This window comes from Thunnus maccoyii, chromosome 5 (assembly GCF_910596095.1).
Source record: "Thunnus maccoyii chromosome 5, fThuMac1.1, whole genome shotgun sequence".
NCBI classification, from domain to species: domain Eukaryota; kingdom Metazoa; phylum Chordata; class Actinopteri; order Scombriformes; family Scombridae; genus Thunnus; species Thunnus maccoyii.
The window spans coordinates 29806679-29830189 of record NC_056537.1 but is presented as its reverse complement, the minus strand read 5'-3'; the positions used below and the strand labels follow the sequence as shown (position 1 = coordinate 29830189).

The window sequence follows — 23511 nt, the reverse complement described above, 5'->3', positions numbered from 1 at the left end:
TCCAGTGAACCTCATGTGAACAAATAATGTTGTTTCATTAAATTTGTACTTGAGTATAAAGGCCAGCCAGCTGTTTCTTGGGTTTGCTTTGCCAAGTTATGTTGCTCTGGTCAGTGAGACAGGAGGAAGCGATCCTTGTTGATCTAAATGTACTCCTTAGGGAGGGGCATATAAAGGTTAGAAACACAGACCTCAATTCAGATAAAGCAGTAGTGTATAACTTCTTTATATTATTTGGAGCATTGTAAACCAACAACTAATGTGACTGATCATCGCAAAAACTAACAAATGACATATAAAGCCAATGCAAGCTGACATTTTTATTTTTATAGATGTATTTTCTAAATTTCAATACCACTTTAAACACATACAACTGTATGTTGAAATAAAATCTTTCAAATAAAATTGCATAAATAAATTCACATCCAGTGGAATAATCCCCTCTGCCTGTCTTATCTATAAATACACAATCACTATGATACACAACAGGAAAAAACAAATGAACCCAACAGTCTTGAATTCAAATAAAATGTAGAAATGTTTGTGTAACAGTAATATGAACAGGCTAAAAACTAGATACCTGCATAAACTTTTACAGCTTAGGCTCTAATTTTGCAAATAAAACATATTGAAATGTAATCATACAGGAATCGAGTTGAAAGGAATCAGTAATTCATCTTTATAGTTAAAGTGATACCATTTCACAACATTTAAACCTGCACAAACAGTAGTTACCAAATATGTGCTACAGTAAACATACACTTTTGTCATGTAACTATAGATACAGTAGCATCCCTCTTTAGAGCAGCATGTTTTGGTCGTTTAGTTGTCTGTGCGTCGTCTTTTGGGCAAGCGGAGCCTCTCTGTGTTGAGGAACTGTTCGATTTTGGATATCTGGGCTCTGAATGATGACTGTTGCTCTTCCCTCTCCTGGGAGCAGGAGAGTTCCCAGTCAGACTCTGACTTAGGACCTGCAGTTGGTGTAGTTCTACTACACCTGGTGTGAGGAGAAATGAAAATTAGATCATCTTAGTGAGCAATTACAGAATTATTTTCCCAATAATAGGGTCTCACTGTTCTGATTAGTGGCCAGTTGTGACAGACAATGTAAATGATGTCTGGTCAAACCACAGCTTTTACACCAAAATTATAGTACTGCAAATTTTACTTTAGTGTGTAATGTAATCACTAGGATGAATAAAATAAGGACTTATTACTTAGTTGATCAAGAACATTTTCATTCACCTAGCTAGATACTGTAGCTATAACATCGTTTCAAGTAATTATGGACTGCAGCTTTAAGAAAAACTTCCCCTGGAAATAAATACAACAATAATCAAGTCTTCTCTGTGCTAGTCAGATTTCTACAAGAGTTTGGATGACCACCAATCACACATTATCCCAGGCTTGTTGGACTTGGATTATGCATTATCACTGTTAACCCTAACACTAACCCTGTTTACTGCATCTGTGTGCAGCAGAGCTGATATGTAGCTCCAGACCTTTCTCCAGCGCTGGCACAGTGCTAAAATGAAGTGTGGAGATATGTCTGGCTATGCGAGACTACTCCAGACCTAATCTGGGATCTTTTGATGGTCATAAAAAAGTCCATGATAATGATATAATTTCCGTTTCGTAGTTATCTGTTCCTTTAGGGTAGAACAATTATTCTGGTTCATAGGAAGGGGGGCCCCTTTCCATACACATATGAATGGACTTACCCTGAAGTGGTCTGCCATGACTGTCTACTGACTGCACTGGCAGAGGTGGACGCTGGAAAAGAAGTGATGGACAGAGAAACTCTGCTCTCCTACATGAAAATGACACCAAACAGTAGGACTCACATATAATGTCAAACAGTAGCATTTGTCTCATATTTAGCCTGTACAGAAAACAATTTCATTCTTTCTCAAGACTCAGTTACCCCTAAGGAAACCAAAAATTTCTGGTAAAAGGAACATTAACCGATAAACAAAGGCAGGGCAGACAATAACCAGTGGCAATTGATATGTAACAGTATCCAGCCCAGAGAAAGTAGCCAGACCCAAACTGAACTCTGTGTGACGTTCCCAGTGTTCAGAGTCCGCAGAAAATGAAGGCTTTGGCCCTTGCTGCAATTTGTTAAACTATCGGACCAGTTTTTTTTCTCATACTTGAGGCATGTTGTACTCTATCTCCCTCAATTGCCAGCACCTGGATCTTATAAAACAGAGTGACAGTTTGCGGTGATGGTGACAAAAGAGAGAATGAGAGCGTGTGAGAGTGAAAAAGTGCAACAGAGAATGAAAAAGAGAAAAGTAGCAAGAGGACGGAGAAAGTGAGTGAGTGAGAGATGGATGATGAAGTGAGAGAGAAAGACAGAGAGAGAGAGAAAGAGAGAGAGAGAGAGAGAGAGAGAGAAAGAGAGTGAGGAGATGGATAAAGACTGAGTGAGTGAGAGAGGAGAGGTGCCCAAGCATCATTAGCTAGATTTTCTTTCACAGGTCATTTATTCCCTGTCTGTCTGGCTGTCTATGGGACGTCTATGAGTTCAACATACATCAGCTACGTCCTTTCACTCAACACCTGGCTTAATATTTTGTCAAAGTTTTATACCTCTGAAATGTTTCTCAGATATTCTGTACATTCTGTTTAATGTGTTGGCCTGGGCTAATATGTGCTTGCTCTCACACTCTGAGCTTTTTGGACCACAAAAATGTTGAAAAAGCATTATAACGTCTAGTTCTTATGAGGACATGTCAGCTTGATATAAAAAACGTATTCGTTAAGCTATAGCACAAATTTCCCCTGGGGTCCACTCAGACACATTTTGTAAAATGATGAAGCTCTGAATCTGTGGAACAGAAAACCGATTCATTCAATGGAGAAAATATTTTATAAGGGTCATTCTAACGTCCTCTGAGGTGGCTCGTGTGTTTCTCCGTGAACATCACACTGTGGCGATTTCCTGCTGTTCAGCATTAAGTCGTTATGCAGAACAATGTTGTGGCTTTACTGTGATGAAATGTAGTTGGACATGAGCTTCAGCAGTTAAAATTAAATTTTCAACATAGTTGTAAGTTGAGATCATGCAGAGTGGAATCATCAATACATTATTTGAGAGATATGGACATGTTAATCTTGCCTGCTGTTTCGCCTCTGTTATCTGTCTCGTTGGGATCTGTTTTAAAATTGCCTCTGTTCCAAAGAGAGTTTGATATTGTATAGTCTGTGGTGCCTGATATTATTTTTGAGTATCAACTGCAGGTAAACCACATGAGGCCTTGTCTGTAAATGTTCGAGCTGTCCCGAGAGCAGCTTCTGTAACTGACCATGTCTGCTGATGTTGTCTCTCTGCAGGTCTCTCCGACAGCTTTCCACTCTCCCTGCTGGTGTCTCCTCGAGGAAGCTGCGGTCCCAGAGACACTGGAGGCATTCAACAGATCCGACGCCCTGGTAATCACCAAGGGGACTGAGAGGAATGAGGTGAGATGGCAAGAACAGCAAGAAGGTTAGAATGAATGATTATTAGTGATGAGATTCAGTATGAAATACAGATGTACACAGAGGTCACTGTGTGAGAGGTTCTCAGAGGAGCAACAGAGCAGTACTACTGTGTTCCACTATGGTAAAATGTTTCTTGAGCTGAATGGATTATTTAAACACAACCATCACCTTTTTTTTGCTTGCTTTTGAGGAACATGGGTATCGTGCTGGGAGGATGTCCGAGGAATCCACCACTTGTACATTGCTCAGACATATGGGGTCCCTGAAAAGGCACCAATGTTTTAATGAGACCAAAATAACTCTAAACAACTAGAACAACTACAAAAATACTGACCATGTAGCCAAACATAAGTGTTTTGTGTTCATATAATACATTCTCGAGCCTCCACTAATTAAACTAACAAAATAGCAGCAATACTTTTAAGATTTTTATAACCTGAATTTGTTTTTTGTGGACTTGGCCAATATTTCTATCAGTAATAATCGTATTTATTTATTAGGTCCAGTGGGACAACCAACATTAGCAATTTGACAATCAGTTTTACTGCTCTGTTAAAACTGTGTGCGTACACAAACACAACAATACGTTTAGCAGGTCAAATTAGAACCAGGAAGAAGCTCCACTAAATCTCAGTGGGTCTTTACAACTGTCAGTTTCGGTAAAAACATTAAGTTAACTTTCATTTTCCCTTTAAACAGGTGATTATCATTAGGGTATTATTATTTCATTTGACTAATTAGCATGTTAGCATGTCAGATTTAGAGGCACTGGTTACTTTGGACAAAGCCAGGCTTCCAGTCTTAAAGGTACAATGTGTAAGATTTGGCCAGAATTCTAGTTTAAAACATTCAAAAATTAACTAAAATTATCAACAGAATGTAAAGAACAATAACAGTTTTGACGTTACATCAAAAGACGTTACATTATGTATTGTGTTGCAGAGACATCTACCAAAGTTAGCATGCTAGCCAGCTAGCCCTGGCCATGTCCGGCCCATGCTGTCTCATAATACCACTTTGTACCTCAACGGTGATAGTGAGTCACTGTAGCATCCAGTCTGCCTTCAGTCCAACATGAGAGGAAGAAGTAGTACTGCCCAGAGCAACCGGCAGCAATGGCATAGCCAGGATTAAAGGTGCTGTAAATTTCACTGTAGGACTATTAATATGTCACTTTATTAAGTTTCAATATTTTTTCAGGCGAGAAAGTAACCATTTAAATTCCCCATATGTGGTCAGTTCATCCAATTGACGCCTATTTGGAAAGTTGCACCAATCTTGTAGCAGCAGCCGGCTGCTGCTGCAGCCGCTGGCTGATGAGACATCAGCTGGCCAACTCAGCTGCAATAAATAGGGTCTCTACTGGATTACTGTTTTGTAAAATGGCAGCAATTAATGGAAAAAAATGATGCTGTGTGTCAGAAAAACTGCTGTTTTTTACCATTAGTGAGTTCTGTGACATTTTATGATTGACACCTACCCTAGAGGCATGTCTGTAACTATTGAGTTGTTAGAGTTATGTTGTAACTTATCTCCGTGGTGCAACAACTTTCTGATTCCTTAAGCTCTTTTGTAATTTACCACTGGCTCTAATGTCTCCGTAGCATTTTGATATCTTGATGCTGCTGCACAGATTCACTGTAAACAGTAAGCTTTACGCTATGTTCAGTGAGTGATAATGGTGGTGGGGTGATGCACTTGGGGGGAAGGTTGAGGGGGGTATGCTGCCCCCTACTTGTTTGGATCAGGTGGACAATTCTTACACATTGCACCTTTAATGCTGAAGCTATTCCTTTAAAACCTGCAATGCAGTTAGTGAGTGAAATGTTTTCATAACCAATATGACTGATGGCTAAAATTGAAAAAAAAAAAGTTTTCAAGGTTCTCTTAATGACCACTAAATGGTAATGCTTTTTTGTTGTAGTACCTGGGCAAACTGATGCAGGACGGAGACAGACGTAGTTGTGGATCCCTCTGTTTTTCTCTGAGCACCGCCCCAGTCAAATGATGACCTGTAAGTCTTATTGAAAGGCAGAGGTGACTCATTGGTATCATCAAGCAGCATGTCTTTTACAACAGGCTGGTCATGGTGTTTTGAACAGTCAGTCCCTGGTGATGCATCATTGTTGTAATTTTGATGGACAAACAGCTTCAAATCAGCTTCACTTTCCGTGGTCTGTAAATCTTCTACATCTTGTTTGTCATTTTTAAAGTGCTCCTGACAAGTTTCCACTTGAGATTTAGGGTCTATATTGTCAGAGGCATCCTTCAAATTAAATTTTTCCACTGTTTCCTTGGCAGTCTCACACGCACTGTTCACATTTGTCTGACCATCAGTAACCAGAGACTTGAGCTGCCCATTCTCCTGTTCTGAAATTTCCTGACTTTGGGGTAATGCTTGTGGTTTAATCATTGTACTCACTAATACACCTTCTTCGCTTACTTTGGTATCACGCATTTCATCTGTGTGATTTATAATACTGGCAATGTCAGGAGGATTACTAGTTTCTGTCTGTGTTTGAGTTGTCTGTAAATCTTGGATGTTGACAATACCACCTGACTGTGCAGAAATCGTCTGTGAGCTACGTTCAGAAAGTTCAGCTGGGAAATCGGATTTGTCAGATAGCCTCTCTTCTATGTTTTTCTCAAAAACTTGCTGAATTGCACTTGGTAAATGACAAAGTGACTCAGCATCTTGACACAGGTGTTGCACCGCTTGAACAAGGGGATTAGACCCATGACTGACACTTAGACTCTCATCAGAACTGAAGGTACATGGCAGCTGTCCTCCTCTTCCCATGCCACCTCCTTTGTTAACATGGCTAGAGTCAGCATCTGTCTTAATGACCTGAGAGAGACTTTGTGAGGAGTCTGAAGGCTCACAGGCAGTCAGTGGTGTCTCAGTGCTGTCCATGAAGTCAATGACCCGCGGTATGTTGCTCTTCTCTTCATATTTGTTGTTTTTATCACTAGTTGTCTGGGCCTGTATCTCTGGTTCTGGTGTTTCTGTCTTTCCTCTTTCCGCTCCCTCTGCTCTATCTTTTATTTCTGTTTTAGGCTTTCTGGCGTCCCCTCCCCTGCACTCTTGTCTGTCCACTCTATCTGTTGTTTGGGTCATGAGCGTTCCTCTCTTTTCTCCAGCATGTCCCCCCTCCTTCACATCTTCTCCTTGGACGTCTTCTCTATTCCACTTATTTCTGTCCTCTTCTTCTCTGTTGTCGTCCTTCCCGTCCTGCTCTGTCTCACTTGTTCCTCTATTTACCTCTTCGCTGTTTTCTTTGGTCGGTACAGATCCATCGATAGACGTGTGGTCAGGGCTTGATGCTGTTATTGTGCTACTCACACAGCTACTTTTGCTAATCAGCAGACTATCATCAGACACAGAGGAAGTAGTACACATCACATCTGAAACCATATCAGAATCTCTTTCACTTGTGTTAGAGTTGTTCATGTACTTGTTCAATATGTTGGTGTCACTGCTCGTTTTTCCAGAAAGACTATTGAGGCTGCAAACGTTGTTGGTGTCAAGTGGGAAGGTAAATAGGTTTGAAATGTTTGGGGGCTCTTCATATTGAGATTGCAGATGATGGGTTGAGGCTTCTTGTCCTGAAAGAGAACACAACATACAAGGTTTTCAACAGCTGGCTAAATTATACATAAAAATGGCATAGCTTTATAGAAAAATAATGCAAAATTGATACTGTACTGTTATCTGTCACTCCATTGCTTATACTGTATGTTGTGGGTAAAATGTATGTTTAAATTCTCAGAATAGTAAAAGAAATAAAATCTGTTTCAGTCTTTAATTTTATATCTAGCTGGCTTACCTCCCATTGCTCCAGTGGCAACTAGCTTAGTCACAGCGCTCGTGTCCTCCAGACAGTCTGAGTTTTTGTGCTGAGAAGAAGCCAAGTGTTGCAGACTGCCAAAGCTAGTTAGCTCAGAGCTGGAGTTGGGTTCATTAAGAGGTCTCGCTCCTCTGGTTCCCTCCAATAAAGTGGGGAAGAGCTCAGTAGAAACGCTGAGGCTCTGACTGCAGTCTCTCCTCTGTGTAGAGAAAAACAAACAGCCACATGCTTAGGATGAACCAATGCTTCTTGTTCATCTGACGACACCACCAGCAGCTGAACGTATAACAGCACTGTGCTGAGCTAGTTGTAGGAAGTGAGGGAAGTTTTATCTGCGACTGCATCTTTTTACTCTGTTGCCAAAGTTTATATTTTGTTTGAGAGTGTTTCTGTTATTAACCACACATTCACCACACATGATGGGTATGTGACACCAACTTGTGGCTACTCTTATCATTGAACTTTCTACAGTTCATTTTGGATTCCTTAGTGCTTTCTGACTGCTTTTTCTAATATTCTGCCCAAAGTTGCCACATTAGAAAAATGCCCTCAAACTAGTCTTCAAACTCAACTTTTTTTTGTAATATTTATTGTTTGATTACCAATAACATATCACCCTTATTGTTAAAATGTGAGTGTTTTAACACCAACTCACGCTTAGTGTTTCACTTCTGGATATGTAAGATTATTGAGCAGATGCAGGTGTTTCTCATATGCCTGATGAGGCCTCCTACAGCTGCTTAGGACTTGGTACACATTTACATTAATCTTCCAATTTAAAAACATCAAGGTTCAGGTGGTGACAATATGAGGCACACCTTCAAGTGCCAGTTACAATATAATGTATCTGAAGTAGCTTCATCTCTGTATGTGGTAACATCACTAACTCCTGTGTGTGTTTTGATACACATATACGTGCCACTATATACGCGTTTGTGTCTGTACCTCCAATTCATGTAGGTGCTGAGCTTGTGCTTTGGCCTGTGCGGACAGTTCAGTGTGTTTCTGATGAAGCTCGTCGTACGCCTCTTTCACTGCTTGATGGTCTTGCTGCTCACTCTTGATGCGATCCAGAAACATTGTCTTCTGTTTAACACACACGAACACACACAAAAATGAAAGACATGATTACGCTTTCAGGTGTCTTGGTATGACAAACAACATTTGATGACGAATATTTTTCCTTTTTCCATTACATGTTATATAAAAATGTCACTGTCACACTGCCTTTTCTCACACTTCAGCTTTTCTTCTACCTCTTTGTCCCAGACGGTCTTGGAAGCAGTGTAGCTCTCCATCAGTTGGGCCACCTTGTCTTCCATTGCCTTGCTTTTCTCTCGCATCACCTCATGTTCCTGCTTAAGGGCCTGCAGTAAAATTAATCACCCATAGAATTTTTAATGCAATACTAAATTTTTATGTGTTTATTTAACGTGAACAGAAGGTCTTAAACAGGGCAGTGAGAGAGAGAGGACTTCTTGCTAATACAAATCAGTTGGCTTGTGTCATTTTAATAATGATTTTAATACATTAATGAATAGGTGAATTAAAAATAAGAAGGGGGCACAGAGAAAAGAAAAGAGAACAATAAACTCTAAAGCCATAAATGCAGGATAAACACACTAACTATTATTCAGTTGCGGAGTAGACTATATTCACTAATGTAAATGTAAATGTTGTGATATACAACACCACATTCATCATATTTATGGACAGAAACGATGGTCGTCATTTATTTCTGTCCTTCTATAAATTCAGTCCATAATCATTTCAATAGACCCTGGAAAATTCCTGATCTGTGTGGAACCAATAGGTGGTGCAGGGTTTTACTGGAAGATATACAGCACATTCTCTGTCACTCAAATCCATGTTGACATACAGCACATTTGCACAGTAATCAGTTTAGAGCACAAGAATTATAGGAGAAAGTTATGAGCATCCATGAAAGTAAAAAGAAAAAGAGAAATCAAGAACAACAACAAAAATGTCACCACTCACAGTAGTTTTCCAAGAAGCTGTTCTAGTTTCTTATTCAGCACAAAATACAGCTCAGTAAAGCACATCTCACTGACTAGCGAGAGGGAAAAAGCCTATATACCTGCCAGCTGACTTCTCCTGGTGTTCTTCTCGGTTGATGATTCTCCCATTTTCCCCCCATCTTATTTAAAAAATATTTATTTCCCCTTAAATCATGATCTCATAAGCCTAAAATCATCATAGTTGCAGTTTCTATCTGGATGATTAGACAGTGTCGTTCTGCGTTACCTGCGTCGACTGTCTGCAATAACAGACTAAGTAATGTGGAAAACACTCAAGGAACAACATTATGTGTCTAAATTCCAGATGACCTGGAGGGACGAATTTTATTTTTCTAAGTAATGCTAAAGAAGTAGTTTTTCTGTTAAATGAGATATTACTGTAATTCTGGGTCGCTATATGGTTTTTCAAGATAATTTTCTAATTTCTAATTTTCTGTGTCCACTTGTGAGCCAAAAAGCTTTACTTTCATATCAAATTCAGCTTTACTTTTAGACAAATTATGACTGTGAGAGTAAATAATGGTTTTAAAGTCCATGACATTTCATGACTCAATGACTTGATAAGATTTCTTTCTTTGAGCTACAAATTCTTTTATTTTCCTGGATTATCCTTTGCTCCTCAGCTTCATTTCAACTCAATTAAATTAGAGCTTCTAAAACAGTTGGGCTTGCTGTGGAAAAGCTGAAATCTACCATCTAATGCGATAAACATGGAATTCAAGTTGCACTGAACATTCAGCCGTTATTTTCCCTACCAACTATGAATCTGAAAAGGAATAAACTTCCTAGCTTTACTTGTCTCCACTCAAAATCCTATGTTAATTCTGTATTTTATGACCAGCAGGAACCCAGCAAATACAGCACAGGTGATACATCTGGTTGAGTCTTTTAGTCTTGCTGTGTTTACCACCGGCCCCTCTCACAAACTAGGCCATACACTCGATCTAGTCTTATCATTTGGTTTTTCGATCTGCAATGTGGATATAATTGATGATCATAGTGCTGTCATATTTGATGCATGTCTGCCTTTCTCTTCTACTAAATCTCATCTTCCTGTACGTTGCTCTGGCTACGTTAACTCTTCGACTGCCTATAAGTTTTCTGAGGCTCTCATAGCTGCTCCCAATACCTGCACTATCACCATCTCAGCACTGAGGAACTCACTTCCTTATTTAATACCACCTGCTCTTCTATTCTGAATACTGTTGCTCCCCTTAAATTGAAACAGCCTAAGTTTAAAGGTCTGCCTTGGCTTAATGACACCACCAGAGCTCTGAAGAGGGAGTGCAGAATATCTGAACCAAAGTGGAAGAATGGTAAACTTCAAACTTCCTTTGAAATTTTGAGAAATAATCTTCACAAATATCAAGAAGCAGTTACTCTTATGACCTAATTTCCAACAACTCTAATAATCCCAAGGTCTTATTCTGCACCATAAATTCAGTCATCTGCCCTGCCTCCAGTATCAGCTTAGATGTGTTCCTTGCAAAGTGCGAAATTTTTTAAAATTTTTCATTAGCAAAGTTGAGGGCAGGTACAGTCAGTCCTGGTTGTTGCACAATCTAAACTTAAGCTCAGGGGTGACCGTGCCTTTGCTTTTGCAGCCCCTAGACTGTAGAACAGTATTCCCCTCCCTATTAGATCTGCCCCCTCCTCTTTTAAGTCCAGGCTCAAAACTTATTTTTATTCACTAGTGTTTGAATCCTTCTGATGTGGCTGATTTTTGGCTTGTGCCTTTGCTCATGTGTTGTCTATTTGTGCCTAAAAGCTGTGTGCCTTGTTGTTTATGTCAGTATTTCTTGTACGTGTGATTTTAGCTACCTGCTCTGGTCTGTACAGCACTTTGGTCAATGTGGTTTGTTTTTCAAATGTGCTTTATAAATAAATTTGACTTGACTTGAAGGACAAGAGGAACTCTTCCAGAAACAGTATCAGTGTCACTTCATCAGTGAATACAATACATGATATGACGTGCAGTCAGAACAGCTGACTCATAAGGCAGGAAAGATTTCTAAATGGGATCATTATAAGCATGGGGAAGAGTAAGTCTGTGGTGTTGCATGAACAGCAGTACTTGTTGTCTTCATTTACAGTTCTGTCATGTCCATGAAGCAGCACAGAATGACAGACTCTGACCTGATACTGCTCCTCTTGTGTCTGAAGCTCCAGCTCTATTCTGCTTACAGTGTGTGTCTGGTTCAACAACAGCTGCTGGGTATGCTCCAGAGTCTTCATCACCTCCTATACAAACACGCACACATACATACTTAAAATAAAGGTACAGTATGTTGAATGAAGCATTACAGTTACTGTATACAACAGGGCAGGCTTAGCTTTAGCTTATTTACTCATCAAAAAAAGTGAAATATCATGAAATGCATTCCAGTGAAAAGTCAGACACAAACAACCATACTAATAAAATATCACTGGAGGAAAAGCATCGAGGATAAGCTTGAGATCCCATAAGGTTTTATTTATTTTATAGTTTCTCACCTGTTTCTCTGCTCGCACAGCTACAGTCTCATCCCTGAGCTTCTTGTTCATTTCAGTTTCCTAAACATGAGTCAAGGAACGTCTCACATCCCGGTTAAGACGTTTCTCACAAGCTGTGTGACATACATGTGTATGTGCTGATCTCTACTTACCTTCCAAATCAGTAAGTTGAACTGTAGTCTTAAATATAAACGATCCACTAATAAAGCTTTCCAGTTAATTATTGTTTTAATTTGATAGTCATGTTGATGTGAAAGAGATAAGTATCAACTATGACGAAAAATGTGTTAGTAATCTACCGTGTTCAGCTTCTGGTGCAGCTGCTGTACATGCTGCTCTCTGCCTGAAGGACTCTGGGTCTTATCATGTCGTACTGATAACATCTTGGTCTTGATCAGCTTGTTACTGACCTCCTCCAACTCCTGAGAAAACACCACACGTTCAAACATTTCAAACTTACAAAACGATCCAAGTTGATTCCTTTCAAATCACTCAAGTTGACTACTTTAGTTTAAACACTATTTCTTGGAGCAAACTTGGATTTGTATTCGCTGGATAACAAATTGACGGCACTTTTCCACATACCTTCTTTAATGACACGATGGTTGCTTCCTGTTTTTCATTTGCAGAAGTCAGTTTGTTATTGATTCTCATGGCCTCATCAACTGTAAGAATTACACACGGTAGGAGATAATAGTCATCACATATAATACTATTTCATAACTAATTAGTTCAAATATTATCATTAGTGAGAGACATCCATGAGGGCAGACAAGAATGGACCCTGTATGACTCACAAACTCAAAATAAGCATCAGAAACTTTCAATATTCAAACTATTGACTTTTACATGAGACACTGTAGTTTTATATTCTCATTCTGGCTGTTCTGTGTTTCTTACAGTGAATTGTGAAACAATTTCCAGACAGGCCACAAAACATTTAGCATTTTAAATTAGCTACAGCCCTGGCGGCATGAGACAAATGTATGATTGCATCATCCCTTTGCATAAATAGAGATACTGTGGTTTTAGAAATGTGAGATACATGTTTTTAAAAATGGCCGGTGTAGTTGTGACAACGATACATGCTCAAATTTGAAATTGCAATAGCTACCTGATAATGTAAAGCCCTCTGCTGTTAATTCACTCATTTCATATCCTCATTTTTCTGATTACAAAGGCAAACTACTGCATTTACAACAATAATACAACATTGTATAAAGTAAGGCATATATTGGTATGAGCTCCAGAGAAACTGTTATCTACTGTCAACATTCATAACCAAATACACTATGTAAACGTACTCTACTAATTCTGTCTCCCCATTTATGTAGACTGTTATCATCCACTCAGAGGACATCCAGGGCCCAGAAGTAAACATCAGAACTTAATAGGTCATCTCGGAGCACACAGCTCCTCTATTGTCAGCTGATAACAAGGACGGGAAGCTATAATGGATATCTAGTCAACAGAAGTGGATGGCTGAAGAGTAGCAAAATGTCCGATTTACCGACAGGATGCATATTCTCTTATCAACAACATGGATCCATGAGTCAGCCCGGTGTCTGGCGTCAACAGGACAGGCTGCTGGTGTCAGTGTTATGGGAATGTTTTCTTGGCTCACATAAAGCCTCCTGGTAGCAACTGAGCATTATTTAACACCTGACCTGGGAGATCACTTCATAGCCATAAAGTCTACTCTTTATCATAATTTCCTAGAGGAGTATTTAAAGTAACATGACAGTGACCTCTGTTTATTACCCAGATCTTGACCCCAAAATAATATCTTTGGGATGAAGTGAAAGAGGATTTTTGCAGGAATTAATGTGCTGCTGAAAATTTTGGAGGAGTTGAATTATCCTATTGTATCAAGTCAGACTCAGTATGGACTAACATCCCTGTGAATTGTTTCCAGCACCTTGTTACGCTCATTCCCTAAATAATTCAGGCTGCTCTGGGGGCAAAACAGGGCCCCTTCTGTAAGATCTAATAACATGAACACTGAGAACATTTTAGGTATACTAAAAGGTTAACATTCAGCAGCACATATTGATGCACTGTATGTATCCTGATGTGGGTGGAATGTTGTTAGTGCAGTTGTGTCTGACTTTATGGAAACTTTATTTTTTTAGTGTAGTAAAATCAGCAAACCTCCAGCCATCAACACAGGGAAGACATCGATATGCATTTCTTCCATTCATCCATCAATTACCATTCTGCTCTAATTTCTCGTGGGCCTGCTTGACCGTGGCACACTGCCTGGACAGAGCACTGAAACGTTTCTCCACCTCCCCCAGCTGGTTCAGATGGCTGTCCTTTGACCGACTCTGCAGGGCTAGTTTCTGTCCCTATAGTTAAAACAGACAAAGAAATGAGCGCCCTCTACAGAGAGAAAAAAACAAGAGAAAAAGTTGCCACAGTATTGGACATGGTTTGACTCTCAGATCTGTCCAAGTACAGTGCAAAAACACTACATTACCCAACACTTACTTAACTCCAAATATGTTGCAAGAATGAATCACTGAATTAATACATAGATGAATGAGGATGAACTTTGAAAAATGTTTCAACTGTAAAATATGTTTCTTTTCCTTTAAGCAATAGTTTAATTTAATAATAATTTCGGTGAATTTGTTTTGAGAACATCTTTGAGAAGATCGACACCTCTCTACCACTCTCTTATCTGTCTGTTAAATAGGAAGCTGCAGCCAGCAGCTGATTAGCTTAGCTTAACATAAAGACTGGAAGCAGGGCTTTTTACAGAGGATTATGCGCGGGACTATTCCTTGGCTGTGAGCAGTGACTTCCTTGAGTCTTGTCATCACTTTGGTTGTGGGTTTTGCAACTGTCGGACAGAGCCAGGCTAGCTGTCACCCCCTACTTCCAGTCTTTAAGCTAAGTTAGGCTAACCAGCTGCTGGCTGTAGCTCCTTATTCAGCTCACAAGAGTGGCAACGATCTTTTCATCTAACTCTCACTAAGAGACTAAACAAGCCTATTTCCCAAGATGTAACTTTTCCTTTAAGGGGAAGAAGTTCATCTTTTGCCAAGTTTAGGGGCAGACACAAAACAAGAGGAGGTAAAATGCAGAGGCACGTCTTGTCAGACTTCGAACACTACAGTGGAAACAGCTGTCAGGTGATTGAGAGGATCATGGTTTAACACAGCCAGAGTCTGTCTCTTTCAGTGGGATGAGGGAATCGACTCACTGTATGCCTCAGAGCACTTTATCGCTCTTCAAACTGCCATTACAGTTTGATTGTCTGTATCAAGCTGAGCAAATTCTTTTCTTCTCTCTCTTTACTCGCTCCCTTCATTCTCATTCTCACTCCCTCCTCCCTGTCTCCAATACACCAGCGCTCTTCAACTCCCTTGCTGTGCCACTGTTATGTGAAGAGGGTTAAACCGAGCGAGGCCCAGTTATAAAATATTTTAATAGAGATATTTTCTCTGCTGTGCTGGCAGTTCAAAGTGTCACACACTCCCTATCCGTTACTCCTGATGAGCTCTTCCGTCCAAAGCCATCCCTCCTTAGCACCATTCCCTCGTCCTCCTCTTTTAATTTTTCTCACTCCCACCCATTCTCTGTCAACAATTTGTACAAGTGGAAAATCCTTTCTTACCAGCTCGCTTGATTTCTTCTCCAAGTTGTACTTCAGCAACTGTAAAACAGCAGTAAAAGAAATTCAACAAGATGAAGAGTTTCTATCCTGATGAGCAGAGCATTATGGGTTACTGTATATGAATTTGAAAGATATTCCACTCTTCTTCTCAGGATCCAAAAATGAAAATAATGAAATGTTACAATCAGGATTTTCTGTACATTAACCCATGACACTACATCTATGTATACATTAAACCAAGATGCTAAATCAAGCTTGAGGTGAGACTGATTTATCATCTGCTGTTTCATGTAAACACACACAAAACAACCTCTGATCTCTTGATACAACAGACATTTTTGCACATCGTGCAAAATAGCAGAAATATTCAAACTTTCTTTTGGAGCCCTATGATTATATTTTGTCTCTGTTAGTTGTCAAGTGTGCACTGACACTTTGTTTTCAGATTTTTGAGAACATTTACTACACAACCAGGACTTCATTAACCAATACCAGTGAGGTTTTCATTCTAGGGATCCAAACCACCAGATAACCTTTAAGGGGTTGCAAATTGATTTATGTTAATTTTTCAAAGGAAATACTTTATCTACTCTCCAGATGATTAATCAAATGAAACAACACAAACAAGTGAAATACTCTTGTGCAACCAGTGACATGGACAATGTGTCATGTAGGAAGGGTCCAACATTAGCTATTTAGGTTAAGAAGCACTGATCTGTACCTGTACGACTACTTATTTGAGACCTGGAGCCAATTGCAGGATTTTCATAATTTTACCAGGTAATGCAACAGTATCAAAACAAACCTAATGTTCCCAAAAATATCATAATGACCTTCCAAAAATACATTCTAAATTAATAATAAAATAAAAAGTTAATGGTCTTTTTCATTAATGAAGTTGGGAGCAGTCATACACTGTCTATTGTTTGTTTAAATCCAGAAATGTAAAAATACTGAGCCATATTGCTATGGATATTCATCAGCCCAGTAATTTATTGGGATTAAAATAACGATAAAGTACTAAAATGGAGGAATTGAACCATACTGTTCCAATTGAGCACATAATTGTAATTTAGCAGATCGTCAAGGTACATGGCAATTAAATCACTTCAATCCCAACTGCCACTGATGTGAAAATGTGTTAAATTAAAAGAATCCACTGGACCGTGTCACAAGAATGAACACACCCGGGCCTCACGATAGCCAAACACTGCAGTCAGTGTCTCCCAGATAGAATATCAAAAACAGTCTCTATTGTCTCTGTAGCACGGCTGGGCTGTTAAAGTGCAGTGGACTGTGGGGACGGCTATATATCACCTCTGTGGTGTCAAGCCTGAAGACGAACACTCTAGGAGCCAAACTGGGTCAGGCCTGTGCACTAACACTTTATGCCCTTGACTCTGGTCAGCATGGGAATCATTATTTACTTCTCTTTTATAACAGCTTCAGTTCAATGATAAAAATCTGTTTTTTCTCTGATTCGAAAGAAAGAATGAGAAAAAGAAAGTTAGAAAGGTGACGAGATGAATGGAAGCGCTGGTGCGTGAGTGAGATAGAAAGACCGAGAGAAGAGCCTGTGAGTGTTGTACGGCTCAGTACCTGCAACAACTTCAGCTCCTCTTTCAAGTTGTTAATCTCCTTGTCTTTTAACTCAGCGCTGATCTGGTATTTTCCCTGAAATGTTATATTATTATTGTGAGTGTCAAAAAAGTAATAAATACTAAAACACAATACAAAAGAATCCACTCCTCGGCCAAGATTGTGCAACTGAGAGGAGTGAATTTACTACTCCACTAAAAACATTAATTGAAAGAAATGCTCTGAGAATCATGGTGACACTTTTGGATATAAGCCCTTCATACCTTCTCCTCCTCAATCTTTCTGATTTTGGCCTGTAACTTAAGAAAGGAAAAGAAAAGATGTTTATGTGCATTGTTAAAAGTCTTAATTTAGATGTGCAACCCTAACAAAAGTACCTGCTTCTTAACGTTGGTGAGTGACTCTGTGTGCTGGTTTGTCACGGTTTCAATTTGATGTTGGAGGGATTCCTGTCATCCAGGAAAAAGCAAAATTGATCAAAACAACGTAATAAAATTTTTTATTCATCATTCATTTCATTCATTTTTTACAGAAAGTTGATGTAGAGCCAGCGAGGCCCAGCTGTACCTTCTCCCACTCCAGTTCCTGCTTCTCCAACAACAGTTTACTGATCTGATCCTCAAAGCGTGTCTCTGCATCCTGAACCATGGAAAGACATAATTTACATAAACCTGATACTCCACAAACCTGGCCAAGACCAATCACATAAAGACAAATTCACAATCAGTCATACAGACAACCTGACGACACCTGCTAAATGAAATAAGACAATAAATTCAAATGGGATGATGGCTGGTACGGCGTGATCCTAGCGAGAAAATTCACTATCTCTTCCATTCTGTGGGAAAAAAAACTCTCTGGAGTTGAGCAAAGTGCAGTAAGTTTCCCTGGTTCATTCCTCTGTATGTTTTGTAGAAGCACCTGGAGAAAGACGAACATTACAAGGGAGGTGATATTTGTGGAAAGCCATCCCTATCCTCCCTCTTACCCCGGAGAAGGCAGGTAAAAGTCAATTGCTCTCTATATCCACGGGACTTTTTTATGTGCATGTGGGAGCTGGTTAACTCAGTGAGTTTATTTTATAAGTTCCTATTAAACTACGCTACCAGCGTGGCACTGCAAAGAAGGAGGGCACAGGAGATAAAGCTGTTATTTTCCCACTGAGGAATAATTACTGTGTGTGTGTGTGTGTGTGTGTGTGTGTGTGTGTTAAAAAAGACACTAAAAAGCTTTATTAATCCTGGTAATCCATGTAAATCAAAGTAGGCAACAGCAGATGAACTGAACAGCGATAACATCTTTTAATTTATATTTTGCTAAACAATATCTGATAATATATGATTTCTGGTATGTAGGTATATACAGGGATTCACGACTCATATATTTGTCATGGCTTTTCATCTCTTTACTGTTTTATCGTGGTTCTGAATGGATGCCTTTTACTAGGCATTAAAAAAGAAAAAAAAATAAGTTTCTGGGCGTGAAGATGTGAAGGTTTATTTGATAGTGTAGTTAGAAGAAGTTAGATATAGTTTATCCAAAAGTTTTCTATTATGCATGCGTCACTGTGATTCGTCACAACATGTCTTTGTTTATATTTGACCTGGAATAATTAGTCTTTATTTGAATATTGCAAAGATGCTTCCCAGCTCACACTGACTTTCATATGCATTTCACCTTCCCGTCTGTCTGTACACATAGAGCTTTCTCATTAAGGGTTAAATCTACAAGTATATCACATTCTCACCAACTAAACCAGCGGGTTGTATTGTATTAAAAAAAACAAAACAAACCCATTGGAATTTGACCTGCTCAGGAATGTCCGGCACCATCATGACATCCTCTTCTTCTTAACCTCTCCACCCTGCGAACCACACAACTACAAAGTGCTACTCTGATAGCAGCAGCGCCTGAGGAGGATCAGACTGATATACCATCTAATGTTTGCGTCCCAGTTAACATGACTATAACAATAAAAGACGAAATTGCAACAAACGACCGACATCCCATTTTTGCTCCTCTAACCTTTAAGCACACTCAGGATGTGTTGTCAGGTTGAAAGTACTTGCTGGAGGGTAGAAACAGTTTTTTTTTGTTGTTGTTGCCTTTTTACAAACAAATGTACTTCCTACTTAATGGTCAAGGGCCAAATGGCTTGTTTGACCTCCATCTTGACATAATGTGCATCAAACCCGGACAAAAGGCAGGTAGCGTTCTCTAAGAACATTATAATACCAACTCTTCTCCACTTTTCTACAAAATTACACTCCCCTTTAGCCAAAAGAAAGCCATTAGTGTCTCAGTTCCACTAAATAAATACTGATAAGATGCAGAGGAACGTTTGAGAGGAATGACTGCAATGTCCATTATTTATTTTATTGTATTCATGTTTTAAAATATTTTATTCCCTATTATCAATTTTATTATTTATTGTCTTGTATCTATTTCAGCTAGTTTTTAATTATGTTATTTGTTGTATTTTTTACAATTTTCATAATTTTTATTTTTGTGTGCATTAGTCTCTATTATATATTTATATATTTGCTTTAGATGGTGACATTAAAAGAACATGCATAAAAAGCCAGGCACCTGCTGGTTATCACTTTACATACAAACATCAGAAACTTTGACTTCTGTGCAGTCAGTAAAGTGATGCTCTTATTTCACAAGTTGGAATTTAAACTAAAAGCATCTTTTTCAATAAGGCGTCAACATAAAAAGTATAAAAACTTTCAAACTGCTACTATACCCTTCGAATGTGCAGCTCCTCTACAGCCTCGAGTAGATGGGTTTTAAATTCCAGCAACTGTAGTAAGATGGTGCCTCCGCTTTCTGTTTGACTGGGAGCACTGGACAGAGACAGCTCCTGCTGGGTCTCTGGTCCACCTGCCTGCAAAAACATAATCAAAATTTTAATTTAGCTAAGAAGACAGACTCCCTAAATGCATCAGAATTAAATCAGTTTGACACTTTTCAGATGTTCAAAAGACAAAGTGCAGACTGTAGGACAAAGACAGTACATGTTCAGTGTCATTTCCTCCTGAATACAATAAGGAAAAAATTAATAAGCTAACTCTAGTAAATATCTAGTCAGTAAATAAACAACTGATTCATCAGTTTGTCAATATAAATTCTGCATAGGTCCTACCCCAGCCTTTTTTTTTTTTAAATATCAGGAAACATGCAGAACTTTTATTTCTGGGACCAAAAATGAGAAAAGTACAATAATTTGAAATTGTTCATATGATTATATAAATAGGTATATAAAAACAGAAGCCGATGAATGTTGTATGCCTTGTCTTGTACTGTCAGAAGTCATAACTTACGATGGTCTGGGTGTTGAGATTCCCAGAGTCCGCCCTGAGATCCATCGAGTTGTTTCAGGGTCGGCCAAGGTCCCGCTGAGCCTCTTCTCCCTGTTAATCAAGAAAAAAATCATTTTGTTGAAAAAGGTTAATAGAATAGGCAGTTTAATAAGCAGTAACACTCAGCTTTTCCACTTACAGTATAATTACTTCCTCATCTGCAATTTTTACTGCTAAATGATTTTATTAGAAATAACAGGCTCACACATTAAAGCCTCGTAATGTTTCTCAATCACTACAATCTCACGTAATGGCTCTGAAATGACCATTAGGATTTTTTTCTTTCTTTGTTTTACACCATTGCACTGAGAAGATAACACCTTGACAAGCCATCTAGGTTAAAATGAACCAGCCCATTGACACAAATAGGGGTCAGAGCAATAACACTGAATGGACAAATTGCACTGTCAATGCTTTTTAAATTATCTAAGTTATTTAATTTGACCTGTGGATAATCCCCTGGAACTGTCTCTGTCCCCTCAATATAACCAAGAAACTGACTGACACACACACAAACACACACACACACACACTGCAAAATATGACTATTTAAGTGGGAGGTCTCCACTAGCCACTGATCTCTTAATAGAACAGACCTTTTTTCTCCCATTTAACCTACGCTGGTATCAATCATGTTGGAGAATTAAATGATCCCTGCTAGAATTGGCTACTATCATAAAATGACACCGTGACCCCAGGCTGAGGAGGGAGGGGATGTGCAAAACGTGGGTTAGTGTTTCAAAGTGATGGTGTACGTGTGTCTTGTGTGCACAGTGTCTTTGTGTATGTGCGAGTGTGACTGAGGGAGTAAACCACAATGTCTTTATTCGCATCTCCTGTGATTCAGTTGAGCAGGTATTAACCACCATATCTAAGCCATGAAAAGACAAATTAAAAGAACTGCCATCCATTAAATGGGCACATTTCATATCAAGCAACATGATGTCTGGATTACCTTTGGGTGAGTTATGTCAGTGACTGTTCTGTAATGCACCAAGGAGAGAAAGTTAAACCACAGCCTTGAGATTGTTACGCATGTAATCACAGTGCAGCCATCAGCAATGCAATCAATATCTTGACATAAGATTAGATATCATCTTAGATTTTGGATATATTGTGATATGGCATTAATATTGTCTTTTCCTGGTTTTAAAGGCTGCATTACAGTAAAGTGATGTAATTTTCTGAACTTACCAGACTGTTGTAGCTGTTCTATTATTTTTATATACCCACTCAGTCATTATATTCACATTACTGATGATTATTTATCAAAAACCTCATTGCGTAAATACTTTTCAAAAGCAGAAATAGTCATTCCTACAATATTGTCGCAATATTGGTATCAAGGTATTTGGTCAAAAATATTGTGATATCTGATGTCACTGTATTTGGTTAACGTGTAGAGAAGAGCAGACAAAATAGCAAGCTCTTTCTAAATGTTAGCTATATCCTCCTCTTACCGGGTACTAAGTTTAGAAAAAAATGTGAAAACATAATTTATGTAACAGACAAGTTATCTAGAAAATTAGCTATAGTCTTTTAGCATTATTTGAGTTATTCCTGGTATATTGTAATTCATATATATACACTTTCAACTCATTCATCAGGTCAAGAGTCTCCTCAGTTTCCAAGTTAAAATTTAAAACTTAAAACTTATTTTGTCTGGCATTCAAATATTTTTGAAGTTGACTTAGTGCTAATTAGTCTGCTAACTAGTTTAACAGTTTTAACTAATGAATTAAGTCAGAATTCATACATTTTCAAGCAACATAAGCTTTTTGTTTGGTAAACATTTTGACATTAGCCAAAACTTTAACGTTAGCTCAACCAAAGCTAACATGTTTGCTAGCACGAGCCTTTAATTAGCTAACAGAACCTTAAACCCCAAACTAATGCATTTATCCATAAATTTAAAACGTAGCTGTTTAAAAATATGTTAACGTCAACAGGAATTACAATGTTTTTGTTTTAAATGATTTAGCGTGGTAAAAACGTTGTTTTCTTTTCATACAAAACCTTTAAACATCGATCCCAGCAGCGCCCTGCAGGTGCCTCCGGATATTTTTGTCCCAGGATGGTGAAGTTATGACCCACCTAATCTGCCTCTGACTGGTTTACCCTGATATTCTTACCGTAATCCTAATTTCTCATGCCGAAACCTAACCAACCCAACCATATAACCTAAATGCTTCAATTCAACTCTTCCAATGTGTCTCTAACAAGGTAAAACTATATAAATGAACTGATTTAAATTATACAAAAATGCAATTTTCATGAAGACAATGCTCTTGGCATTTTTGGTATCCATGTTTTTCTCCTTTCTCTTATTTTGCAGTTCCAGCAGAGGTTGCAGGTAGGGGTCTCTTAGCATGCACAGGCCTTAAGTCTACTTGTGCATGAATATATCACAAATAATTAATGGTACCAACCAAAATGCAAGGGGCATACAACCCAAGTAGAGAGATAAATACATTTTCAATATATTAGAAGTTTAAAAATCACAGTCATATTATGTTCTCTGTGCCTTTTTGTAAACCATGTATGAGCAGATAAAAGGGTTTAAATGAGCCATATCATATTCACTTTTCATACATGTGGAAACACAGAGTACCCATACACTCTAATAAAGTGACTGGATGTGTGCTCCCTGCAGCCTAGAGGACATGCAGGTCAAAATGTATGTTTAACACACACACACACACACACACACACACACACACACACACACACACACACACACACACACACACTCACTCTCTCACACACAATATCTATATATCACTTTTACCATCATTTACATGCATCTGCATCCCCTCCATTACATTGGTAAAGTTGATATTTCCCTGGGTACATGAAGGCAGCATCGGCTACTAATCAGCACTGCAACATTAAATATTCTTAATATATTTTAGCATGTAGGTCAGACAACATAGTACCGCATAATTTTAACAGTATAAACAAGAAAGACAGACAGCAAGATTAAACTCAGTTCTGCGTCACAGAGGTGGGTGGGCTCAGTGTGGCTAAGCGATTGCTGCCATCTAGCGGTTATATTTGGA

The 23511-nt window shown here is 38.7% G+C and overlaps 1 protein-coding gene and 1 long non-coding RNA gene across 4 annotated transcripts; one reads left to right on the top strand and one right to left on the bottom strand.

Moving 5' to 3' along the window:
- Nucleotides 1-305: 305 nt before the first annotated feature.
- Nucleotides 306-23401, bottom strand: LOC121896904. Of its 3 annotated transcripts, XM_042410976.1 has the most exons (22): nt 22469-22557; nt 21408-21435; nt 20414-20503; nt 19837-19977; nt 17655-17726; nt 17465-17536; nt 17351-17386; nt 17088-17162; nt 15489-15527; nt 14079-14214; nt 12452-12531; nt 12166-12288; nt 11867-11926; nt 11510-11614; nt 8591-8701; nt 8280-8420; nt 7314-7533; nt 5414-7092; nt 3655-3748; nt 3312-3451; nt 1722-1810; nt 306-997 (listed from the first exon to the last, which is right to left on the bottom strand). In XM_042410976.1, the coding sequence occupies exons 3-22, from the start codon at nt 20456-20458 to the stop codon at nt 823-825; spliced, it is 3633 nt and encodes a 1210-aa protein (XP_042266910.1). In that variant the 5' UTR covers nt 20459-20503; nt 21408-21435; nt 22469-22557; the 3' UTR covers nt 306-822. The 3 variants fall into 3 exon arrangements, with proteins under 3 accessions (XP_042266910.1, XP_042266911.1, XP_042266909.1); XM_042410977.1 differs by lacking the exons at nt 21408-21435; nt 22469-22557 and adding an exon at nt 23241-23401; XM_042410975.1 differs by lacking the exon at nt 21408-21435 and having other exon boundaries at nt 22469-22665.
- On the top strand, nt 22584-23200 carry LOC121896907. Its single transcript, XR_006096137.1, has 3 exons — nt 22584-22675; nt 22788-22805; nt 23059-23200. It is a non-coding gene; the product is annotated as an uncharacterized LOC121896907 (long non-coding RNA).
- Nucleotides 23402-23511: the final 110 nt, after the last annotated feature.